Raw genomic sequence first — 11,973 nt, 5'->3', positions numbered from 1 at the left:
AGTAACCATGAGGCTGCTGGTTGGTTTAGTAACCATGAGGCTGCTGGTTGGTTTAGTAACCATGAGGCTGCTGGTTGGTTTAGTAACCATGACGCTGCTGGTTGGTTTAGTAACCATGAGGCTGCTGGTTGGTTTAGTAACCATGAGGCTGCTGGTTGGTTTAGTGACCATTAGGCTGCTGGTTGGTTTAGTAACCATGAGGCTGCTGGTTGGTTTAGTAACCATGACGCTGCTGGTTGGTTTAGTAACCATGACGCTGCTGGTTGGTTTAGTGACCATGAGGCTGCTGGTTGGTTTAGTGACCATGAGGCTGCTGGTTGGTTTAGTGACCATTAGGCTGCTGGTTGGTTTAGTGACCATGAGGCTGCTGGTTGGTTTAGTAACCATGAGGCTGCTGGTTGGTTTAGTGACCATTAGGCTGCTGGTTGGTTTAGTAACCATGAGGCTGCTGGTTGGTTTAGTGACCATGAGGCTGCTGGTTGGTTTTGAGTCTTTAGTTTAGGCATCAACACAACATGGAACAATTCCAAAGGTTTTCCTGAGTTACAGTTCATATAAGGAAATCAGTCAGTTACAGTTCAGTTCATATCAGGAAATCAGTCAATTGAAATAAATAAATTAGGCCCTAATATATGGATTTCAAATGACTGGGAATAAAGATGATTAGAAATCGTTTTTCTTTTTCAGAAGAGCAAGTTGATTTTGTTTGGTTAATATATTTTTTGATAGTTTGTATGATATAAGATTTATTTTTACCCAAATTATTTCATTTTTTAGGATCCTTATTATTCCCCTGCACAGTAGGTGGTGGAATCCACATAAAATTGTTGCAAATGCCATTATACCATAAAAGAAGAAGTCCATAGGATGAGACTACTCCAGCATTACAGGTGGAGATGGGGGATATGCCATTGCAGATTAGGAGACAGCAGCTGGCAATGAATTATTGGGTCAACCTACAGGGACATGGGGTCTCTCATCCTGCGAAAGGGATTTTACAGGCATGCTGGGTACCTGAACGAAGACAGAACATGAGCTTTGGGGTGGGTGGGTTATACCGAGGCGAAGGAGATGGGACTGTATGGAAGGGAGTTTAGTCCAACTGTAGTTATTCCTGTAAATCCATCATGGCTACTCCCGCCTCCAGTAGTTGATCTAGAAGTGTTGGAGAGACTACAGAAAGATAGGGAAGGTGTTGATCCAGCTGATTTGTTTAAGAGACGTCTGGATACTGTGTATCAGGATTTTGTAGCCATTTACACAGATGGTTCAAAAGATCCAAGGACAGGACGTAACGGGTCAGCATTTGTAGTGCAGGAATGTGGGGTGGAAGTCAGGAAACGTATGACAGATCTTCTGGCTGTATATACGGTGGAGCTGATGGCCATACTGTTGGCCTTGCAGTGGGTGGAGGAAGCTAAACCAGACAGAGTAGTTATATGCTCTGATTCATGTGCAGTGTTGATGAGTCTCCAGTCCTTTAGCAGACAAGACTTGCTTTATGATGTACTACAAACCCATGGCAGGGTTAGACGAATGGGTATACAGATAAGATTTACTTGGGTCCCAGCCCATGTGGGGGTGGAGGGGAACGAGGCGGTAGATGTACTGGCTAAACAAGCACTTAGTAGTGGGGATGTTGACGTTTTAATGAGCAAGGCAGAGACAAAAAGACTGATATATACAGTGATGGTGCAGAGATGGTAGGAGCAGTGGAATAGAGATAATAAGGGAAGGCATTTATTTCAAGTACAGAGGAAAGTCGGGGAGGGGAGGACGGCAGGAAGGGACAGAAGAGAGGAGGCTACTTTTACAAAATTAAGGGTGGGACACAGCCAGTTGAATAAGACATTAAATGTGATAGGAAAGCATCCAACAGGAAGGCGTGATTATTGCCAGGAAACAGAGACAGTGGAGCATTTATTGCTACAGTGTGGGCAGTATGAGAGGGAAAGAGAGGCTGAGATCCAGTGTGAGGGAGAAGGGGATACAGGAAATTAGTTTAATAGTATATTGAGTAGAACGTCATTAGATATAGTCTCAAATATTTTGTTATTTTTATTTAAGAGCAACGGGGCTGGCAGGTAGGATTTGGTTTCTCCCTGTCTCTGGCCCACACTCCAGTACAGTAGGTGGCGGTAATGCAACCTGTAGCTCAGTTGGTAGAGCATGGCGTTTGCAACGCCAGGGTTGTGGGTTCTATTCCCACGGGGGGCCAGTATGAAAAAATAAATAAATAAATGTATGCACTCACTAACTGTAAGTCGCTTTGGATAAGAGCGTCTGCTAAATGACTAAAATGTAAAAATGTAATAAGGTTGGATGCCAACCCCACTGAAGAACAAGAAGCAGATCAGACTCCTCCTCATGACGTGCTCTCGGTGGCAGGGAGAATGTCCTCCTTTATTTTGGTTTTGAGGATGTTTGTGTGTTTGCAAGCATTTCGGCTATTTATAAAACATATTATGTGATTTTCTTTTTTTAGAGCAGGTAGTCATTCTGGTTTTTTTTCAGTTAACTTAGCGTGGTCCATCGCTTATTGCAGACTCACTCAGATGTACTTAGGGAGAGGGGAAGTGAATGAAATGTCAAGCTAGCCAGCCAAGTAGCTTCCAATGCTCTGCCAGCCAGCCAGCTAACGTTAGCTTACAACTTGCTAGCAAGAAAATATCGTATCCCAATCATGAGTGAAGAGGAGAGATCCTCATCAGCGGGTAACAACAATACGGACTCAAGCATTCTACTCACCAAGGACGGACAGACGTACTACGTTGACAAGAGCGGTGTTGTCGACAGCAGAAATGTAGTCACGCCGCAAGAGTCGGACAGTAACGTGTTCTCGTACGACATGGATGATGCCGACGAGGAGAGCGATGTTTTGGACACCTCGGACCCGCGGTATAGCGCTGCGAGCCCCGAAGAACTCAACGACGACGAAGAAGGGTTCGGGGACAACGATAACATTTCGAAGACGTGCACATACGACGGCTGCACGGAGACTACGACCCAGGTAGCCAAGCAGCGGAAGCCGTGGATGTGTAAGAAGCACCGCAACAAGATGTACAAAGACAAGTATAAGAAGAAGAAGAGCGACCAGGCTATGTCCAGTGGGAAACAAGATGTAAGAATGTACCTGGCTGACACACAAAACACACACACACGTGTTGCTTTCTTTTACATGGCCTTCTAAGCTGGTGCAGGAAACCCACAATATGTGCATGCTTTGTTACAGCCCAGTACTAATCCATATAATCCAGCTAATCATCACATATTTGTTTTAGTTGTCAGTTACATTAGTACAGGGCTGGAACAAAACCCTGATGTGGATCCCCGGGACTAGGACTGGAAAGTTTTGGTTTAGTCTAAACAATGAGATGGTTATAAATTGGACTGAACTGTGTGTGTGTGTGTGTGTGTGTGACTGCAGGAGAGCTTGGAGGAGAGGCCTGTATCTGTGAACAAGCAGCATCTCGGCGCCATGGGGGACCGGCCAGCCAGACCTTCCCTCATCGAACAGGTGCTCAACCAGAAGAGACTGGTGAGTCATTCACACACAGTTAATACAGACTGACAGTCATACAGACAGACAGACAGTTAATAAAGACTGACTGACTGACTGACTGACATACAGATAATACAGACAGACAGACAGACAGACAGACAGACAGTTCAGACAGACAGACACAGATAGTTAATACAGTCATACAGATAGTTAATACAGCCAGACAGATAGTTAATACAGCCAGACAGATAGTTAATACAGCTGTAGTTATACTAGTTCACACACATCTCTAGCTGTTGCAAAATGTGTCTCAATTATGAATTCAGACAATGCATTACACATAAAACTAACGTCTGTTTTCTCTCTCTCTGTCTGTCTCGCTATGTTCTGTGTGTGTGTGTGTCTACGTGCTGTATGCATCCGTGTGTGTGTGTGTGTGTGTGTGTGTGTGTGTGTGTGTACATGCGGTGTGTGTGTGTGTGTGTGTGTGTACATGCGGTGTGTGTGTGTGTGTGTGTGTTCTGTCCTCAGTCTCTGCTGAGGAGTCCTGAGGTGATCATGTTTCTACAGCAGCATCAGCGTCTCCTGGCCACCCAGAGCCTCAGCCAGTCACAGCCTCACTTCCAGGGCTGCTAATGGCAACAGGGGAGGGGCCAGCCCCTCTGGGTGTTCTGCCAACTCATTCTGAAACTATTCCCTGATTCTGACAGGAGAAGGACCATAGAGATCCTATTAACTAACATCGCGTGTAATTCCTAATTCTGTGAGAAGGACAGAGTCGTTACCGTGGAATTAGAATACTAGAATCGACATGAACCTTCTTATGATGGGGTAAAGGTCGGCCGTTTTGGTCAGGGAGTTGGTCAACCATGGTTTGCCAGTGCTGTGACAAGATATTGTATAAAACAATGACTTTGAAGAATTTATCTGCACTGTATGTTTTTTAGCCAGCCAGTTTTAGAGGAATGGTTCAATAAATGTTTTTTAATTAACTGCCAAAATGCCAACATTCCATTCAAACAATGCAGTTAATCCACAGCCATACACTGGCTAAAATCAGTTGATGATAGGATTTAGGAAGTTGTACATGCAACAAGTACTGATATTGTATCATATAATAGCATTTTTTTTTGGTGACATTTAAGATCTGTTTACATATATTTTAGAGGTTATTTATACAGAAAATGTGTATAAAATCAGTATAAACTGTATTTCAAATGAAATGAAAATAGTTTACGTTGACAATAATTAAATTGCACAACTTCTGATATATCACGTCATACTTTTATTTTCCTACATAAGTAAAATCAGGAAATGCATCAGCTGTGCCTCTACTGCCGTGCATTCCAATTAGACTGGGTTGTATTTCTCCCTGACCAAAATGGCTGCCATGTCGTTCTATTCTAGAACTTCGAGGGATTATGACATAGTCCCTTCTAGTAATTTAATAGGATCTCTACGGCCCTTACCACCCAGGAACTGCACTCTTATCATCAATAACTGAGCTTCCATGATCAATCAATCAATGAATCATTTATACCACACTTGAAGCTGTTAGTACCAACAACATAAACATGTTTCACTCTATCAGCTAAAAAGGGAAGTCATTGTTTCAATGTTGTTTTATTTTGTATTGTCAGCTATGTACTTATGTTGTTAGCTATTTAGTAAGTTATTACAAGAGGACCGGTCTTGGCATCTTGCCCAATTTTATTTCATGTTATTTTAAAAACAGACTTATTTAACAAACAGATACTAAAAGTGAAGGATATCATTTTAGAAACTTCTGCTGATAACTAGGCAGCTAATACTAGTGTGGTTGTTAAATGGCTAATTTATCAAGTCTGAATTCACTATCAGTTTGCTATCAGTTTGTCTGTTTTTACATGTGACAATCATGCTTTATGGCGTACGTGTGTGTGTGTGTGTGTGTGCGTTCATGCACGCCATAGCATGTGGTTTCTGAACTGGTTACTAATGCTCAAGAGCTACTGTGTCATTGCGTTACGTCGGATAGCGTGACGATTCCGCCTGAGACGAGCGTCGCGTAGGACTCCACCTGACGTTAATGCTACTGTCTGTTTAAAAAATAAATAATCTATAACCAGTTGTGATGTGTGTATTCTGCATCTTGGGGTAGAAGTTGTACCCCAAACCACAGATCTAGGATCAGATTACTGTGCCATAATACTCATATTTATCATTAAGCCATGTTATATCAGGGGTTGGGGTGAAATTCCAATTCTCTTCAATGCTTTTCGATGAGGAGAGTTTGGAATTGGAATTGAAATTAGGTTTACTTTCTGAATTGACTGGAATTGACCCCAACCCTGATGTAAACCCTATGCAAGAATACATCTTATCAACTGGCTACACAAAATGGGCATCCTGCCTTGAGACAAATTGCGGGGCTGCACATATTTGTGCTACGCAAGTAAATATAATTTAGCGTTATTTGGTATAAATTAGGCTTTAGGGAGATAGAAAGATATCTAACCTTGGAATCAGTGGGTATTGGGGCAACTTCGACCTACTAGTCATCTATAGGAAACCCCGTTCCTGGTACCACAGGATTTTGTTCCAACTAGGCACCACACCTGACCAACTGAGATAATTGATCAGTTCAGTGATTGCCTAAATTCAACACACACCTGTTCTTCCTGGTCGGTAAATCATAAACATGAAGCGCCTGTGGTACTCCAGGACCAGGGTTGCCTTGTTACCATGATATATCTTCTATTTCCCCTGTGAACATCGAATGAGAATAACGATGAACATGATGGTCCTCAGGCTGTGCCTAATGAAATCCATTAAACAAGGTGTCTGACCATGTATCGAGAGTGTTTTCTAGTGTTCGCTATGCTTGTAAGAACCACTAGTACAACAACTAGAATCTAGGCCAGGATTCAATCCAATTGCACATTACGATTGTGCCTTTTAAAGGTAATTCGCAGAGATCCCATTCTTGGTAAACACTGCATATAAAATAACCTTTAAATAAACAATCGACTTGACTCCTGGCCTTATTCACAGAGATCAGTAGTATAATGAGAATAGTTCATCAGTGTATAATAAATAAATTACACATAAAACTAAAAAATACTTAATAGTACTTCAAATGGGAAGAAAAAAAGCTTTAATGAAATAAGCTAAACGAATGTCATTACACATTAGTAAAAGTAAAGAAACCATTACACATTAGTAAACATGAAGTAAAGAAACCATTACACATTAGTAAACTTGAAGTAAAGAAACCATTACACATTAGTAAACTTGAAGTAAAGAAACCATTACACAATAGTAAACATGTTTCCATATAAAACACCACAGTATACATGGACATATAAATCTCTATTAGTACTTACTGTAAATGTATATCCCATGTTTCCTTGATGCGTCTCAAATTTGTATTTGTATTTATTAGGGATCCCCATTAGCTGCTGCCAAGGCAGCAGCTACTCTTCCTGGGGTCCAAACATATCAAAGCACTTACATTACATATAAAACAGTACATCATATGACATTATTACACCACTACCTATCTACAATACAAAATGTTTAATACCACCATACAACAATATCACAATGTGTGCGTATGCATCTGTCTATACCCCTGTGTGTGTCTCTTCACGGTCCCCGTTGTTCCATAAGGTGTATTTTTACCTGTTTTTTTAAATCTGATTCTACTGCTTGCGTCAGTTACCTGATGTGGAATAGAGTTCCATGTAGTCATGGCTCTATGCAGTACTGTGTGCCTCCCATAGTCTGTTCTGGACTTGGGGACTGTGAAGAGACCTCTGGTGGCATGTCTTGTGGGGTATGCATGGGTGTCCGAGCTGTGAGCCAGTATTCCAAACAGACAGCTCGGTACATTCAACATGTCAACACCTCTTACAAAAACAAGCAGTGATGAAGTCAATCTCTCTTCCACTCTGAGCCAGGAGAGACTGACACGCTTGTCATCAATGTTAGCTCTCCGTGTACTTTTAAGGGCCAGCCATGCTGCCCTGTTCTGAGCCAACTGCAATTTTCCCAAGTTCCTCTTTGTGGCACCTGACCACACTACTGAACAGTAGTCCAGGTGCGACAAAACTAGAGCCTGTAGGACCTGCCTTGTTGATAGTGCTGTTAAGAAGGCAGAGCAGCACTTTATTATGGACAGACTTCTCCCCATCCTAGCTACTGTTGTTTCAATATGTTTTGACCATGACAGTTTACAATCCAGGGTTACTCCAAGCAGTTTAGTCACCTCAACTTGCTCAATTTCCACATTATTCATTACGCAATGTAGTTGAGGTTTAGGGTTAAGTGAATGATTTGACCCAAATACAATACTTTTAGTTTTGGAAATATTCAGGACTAACTTATTCCTTGCCACCCATTCCGAAACTAACTGCAACTCTTTGTTAAGTGTTGCAGTTATTTCAGTTGCTGTAGTAGCTGACGTGTATAGTGTTGAGTCATCCGCACACATAGACACACTTGGCTTTACTCAAAGCCAGTGGCATGTTGTTAGTAAAGATGGCAAAAAGCAAGGGGCCTAGACAGCTGCCCTGGGGAATTCCTGATTCTACCTGGATTATGTTGGAGAGGCTTCCAATTAAAGAACACCCCCTGTGTTCTGTTAGACAAGTAACTCTTTATCCACATTATAGCAGGGGGTGTAAAGCCATAACACATACATTTTTCCAGCAGCAGACTATGATCGATAATGTCAAAAGCCGCACTGAAGTCTAACAAAACAGCCCCCACAATATTTTTATCATCAATTTCTCTCAGCCAATCATCAGTCATTTGTGTAAGTGCTGTGCTTGTTGAATGTCCTTCTCTATAAGCATGCTGAAAGTTTGTTGTCAATTTGTTTCCAGTAAAATAGCATTGTATCTGGTCAAACACAATTTTTTCCAATAGTTTACTAAGGGTTGGTAACAGGCTGATTGGTCGGCTATTTGAGCCAGTAAAGGGGGCTTTACTATTCTTAGGTAGCGGAATGACTTTTGCTTCCCTCCAGGCCTGAGGGGGCACACTTTCTAGTAGGCTTAAATTTAAAATATGGCAAATAGGAGTGGCAATATCATCCACTATTATCCTCAGTAATTTTCCATCCAAGTTGTCAGACCCCGGTGGCTTGTCATTGTTAATAGACAACAATAATTTGTTCACCTCTTCCACACTCACTTTACGGAATTCAAAATGACAATGTTTGTCTTTCATAATTTGGTCAGATATACTTGGATGTGTAGTGTCAGCAATTGTTTCTGGCATGTCATGCCTAAGTTTACTAATCTTGCCAATGAAAAAAAGTATTAAAGTAGTTGGCAATATCAGTTGGTTTGTGATGAAGGAGCCATCTGATTCAATGAATGATGGAGCTGAGTTTGCCTTGTTTCCCAAAATTTCATTTAAGGTTCTCCAAAGCGTTTTACTATCATTCTTTATGTCATTTATCTTTGTTTCATAGTGTTGTTTCTTCTTAGTTGTATTCAGTTTAGTCACATGATTTCTCAATTTGCAGTACGTTTGCCAATCGGTTGTGCAGCCAGACTTAATGGCTCCCTATTTCCTATGTAATGCACTACTTCTGGGACTTCTTGTCTTTGAGTGCAGTTAAAGGGTTATTTAAACAGAGCTCTGTATGGTCGAATGCAGTATTGTAGCTTACAGCAAAAGAAAGGCTGTCTGAAGGACCATTAAAACCATGGTAATGACATTAGTCAGTGTAACTAGGCTGTCTGAAGGACCATTAAAACCATGGTAATGACATTAGTCAGTGTAACTAGGCTGTCTGGAGGACCATTAAAACCATGGTAATGACATTAGTCAGTGTAACTAGGCTGTCTGGAGGACCATTAAAACCATGGTAATGACATTAGTCAGTGTAACTAGGCTGTCTGAAGCACTGACAGAAAGCTACAGTAATGGGCCGGGAGACCCATGGGGCGGTGCACAATTGGCCCAGCGTCGTCCAGGGTACGGGAGGGAATGCCCGGCAGGGATGTAGCTCAGTTGGTAGAGCATGGCGTTTTGCAACGCCAGGGTTGTGGGTTTGATTCCCACGGGGGGGCAGTATGAAAAATAAAAGAATGTATGCACTCACTAACTGTAAGTCGCTCTGGATAAGAGCGTCTACTAAATGACTAAAATGTAAATGTAATGTAACCTATGTATGATTACCTGCCATGAACTGAAACACATAATGTAGCGTAAGAAATTATGGTTGCTTCCTGTAAGGAAGGAAAGGAGGTTTTTCAATAGCATCAATGGAGATAAGCACAGACCCATGGAGATGATAAGCACAGACCCATGGAGATGATAAGCACAGACCCATGGAGATGATAAGCACAGACCCGCGGAGATGATAAGCACAGACCCATGGAGATGATAAGCACAGACCCATGGAGATGATAAGCACAGACCCATGGAGATGATAAGCACAGACCCATGGAGATGATAAGCACAGACCCATGGAGATGATAAGCACAGACCCATGGAGATGATAAGCACAGACCCATGGAGATGATAAGCACAGACCCATGGAGATGATAAGCACAGACCCATGGAGATGATAAGCACAGACCCATGGAGATGATAAGCACAGACCCATGGAGATGATAAGCACAGACCCATGGAGATGATAAGCACAGACCCATGGAGATGATAAGCACAGACCCATGGAGATGATAAGCACAGACCCATGGAGATGATAAGCACAGACCCATGGAGATGATAAGCACAGACCCATGGAGATGATAAGCACAGACCCATGGAGATGATAAGCACAGACCCATGGAGATAAGCACAGACCCATGGAGATGATAAGCACAGACCCATGGAGATGATAAGCACAGACCCATGGAGATGATAAGCACAGACCAATGGAGATGATAAGCACAGACACATGGAGATGATAAGCACAGACCCGCGGAGATGATAAGCACAGACCCATGGAGATGATAAGCACAGACCCATGGAGATAAGCACAGACCCATGGAGATGATAAGCACAGACCCATGGAGATGATAAGCACAGACCCATGGAGATGATAAGCACAGACCCATGGAGATGATAAGCACAGACCCATGGAGATAAGCACAGACCCATGGAGATGATAAGCACAGACCCATGGAGATGATAAGCACAGACCCATGGAGATGATAAGCACAGACCCATGGAGATGATAAGCACAGACCCATGGAGATGATAAGCACAGACCCATGGAGATGATAAGCACAGACCCATGGAGATGATAAGCACAGACCCATGGAGATGATAAGCACAGACCCATGGAGATGATAAGCACAGACCCATGGAGATGATAAGCACAGACCCATGGAGATGATAAGCACAGACCCATGGAGATGATAAGCACAGACCCGTGGAGATGATAAGCACAGACCCATGGAGATGATAAGCACAGACCCATGGAGATGATAAGCACAGACCCGTGGAGATGATAAGCACAGACCTGTGGAGATGATAAGCACAGACCCATGGAGATGATAAGCACAGACCCATGGAGATGATAAGCACAGACCCATGGAGATGATAAGCACAGACCCGTGGAGATGATAAGCACAGACCCATGGAGATGATAAGCACAGACCCATGGAGATGATAAGCACAGACCCATGGAGATGATAAGCACAGACCCATGGAGATGATAAGCACAGACCCATGGAGATGATAAGCACAGACCCATGGAGATAAGCACAGACCCATGGAGATGATAAGCACAGACCCATGGAGATGATAAGCACAGACCCATGGAGATGATAAGCACAGACCCGTGGAGATGATAAGCACAGACCCGTGGAGATGATAAGCACAGACCCATGGAGATGATAAGCACAGACCCATGGAGATGATAAGCACAGACCCATGGAGATGATAAGCACAGACCCATGGAGATGATAAGCACAGACCCATGGAGATGATAAGCACAGACCCATGGAGATGATAAGCACAGACCCATGGAGATGATAAGCACAGACCCGTGGAGATGATAAGCACAGACCCATGGAGATAAGCACAGACCCATGGAGATGATAAGCACAGACCCATGGAGATGATAAGCACAGACCCATGGAGATGATAAGCACAGACCCATGGAGAAGATAAGCACAGACCCATGGAGATGATAAGCACAGACCCATGGAGATGATAAGCACAGACCCATGGAGATGATAAGCACAGACCCATGGAGATGATAAGCACAGACCCATGGAGATGATAAGCACAGACCCATGGAGATGATAAGCACAGACCCATGGAGATGATAAGCACAGACCCATGGAGATGCGTGTGTGTGTTAAGACACGGACGTGATGGGGTTAGGTGTGTGTCTGTGTACGCAGTGTGTGTTTCAGGCCAGGCAATATTATTATTTCACCTTTAATTATCCAGGTTAGTCTCGTTGAGATAAAAAATAAATAATCCAGAGAGACATGTGTGTGTGTGTGTGTGTGTGTGTG

The 11,973-nt window shown here is 42.9% G+C and overlaps 2 protein-coding genes across 2 annotated transcripts; one reads left to right on the top strand and one right to left on the bottom strand.

Moving 5' to 3' along the window:
• Positions 1-2,304: 2,304 nt before the first annotated feature.
• Positions 2,305-6,334, top strand: LOC121555391 (regulatory factor X-associated protein). The gene is made up of 3 exons (XM_041869218.2): positions 2,305-3,121; positions 3,428-3,538; positions 4,034-6,334. The coding sequence occupies exons 1-3, from the start codon at positions 2,684-2,686 to the stop codon at positions 4,136-4,138; spliced, it is 654 nt and encodes a 217-aa protein (XP_041725152.1). The 5' UTR covers positions 2,305-2,683; the 3' UTR covers positions 4,139-6,334.
• A 3,261-nt stretch (positions 6,335-9,595) lies between these two features.
• Positions 9,596-11,971, bottom strand: LOC121555387. The gene is made up of 2 exons (XM_041869214.2): positions 11,652-11,971; positions 9,596-11,493 (listed from the first exon to the last, which is right to left on the bottom strand). The coding sequence occupies exons 1-2, from the start codon at positions 11,745-11,747 to the stop codon at positions 9,760-9,762; spliced, it is 1,830 nt and encodes a 609-aa protein (XP_041725148.2). The 5' UTR covers positions 11,748-11,971; the 3' UTR covers positions 9,596-9,759.
• Positions 11,972-11,973: the final 2 nt, after the last annotated feature.

This window comes from Coregonus clupeaformis, unplaced genomic scaffold (assembly GCF_020615455.1).
Source record: "Coregonus clupeaformis isolate EN_2021a unplaced genomic scaffold, ASM2061545v1 scaf0076, whole genome shotgun sequence".
Lineage (NCBI taxonomy): Eukaryota > Metazoa > Chordata > Actinopteri > Salmoniformes > Salmonidae > Coregonus > Coregonus clupeaformis.
The sequence above is the reverse complement of the archived record's forward strand: the minus strand, read 5'-3'. Positions and strand labels throughout refer to the sequence as shown.

Coding starts and splice junctions, on each gene's coding strand:
- LOC121555391 (XM_041869218.2), top strand. CDS start 2,684: ATGAGTGAAGAGGAGAGATCCTCATCAGCGGGTAACAACAATACGGAC. Junction 3,122..3,427: donor TGTCCAGTGGGAAACAAGAT/GTAAGAATGTAC, acceptor GTGTGACTGCAG/GAGAGCTTGGAGGAGAGGCC. Junction 3,539..4,033: donor TGCTCAACCAGAAGAGACTG/GTGAGTCATTCA, acceptor TTCTGTCCTCAG/TCTCTGCTGAGGAGTCCTGA.
- LOC121555387 (XM_041869214.2), bottom strand. CDS start 11,747: ATGGGTCTGTGCTTATCATCTCCATGGGTCTGTGCTTATCATCTCCAT. Junction 11,494..11,651: donor TGTGCTTATCATCTCCATGG/GTCTGTGCTTAT, acceptor TCATCTCCACGG/GTCTGTGCTTATCATCTCCA.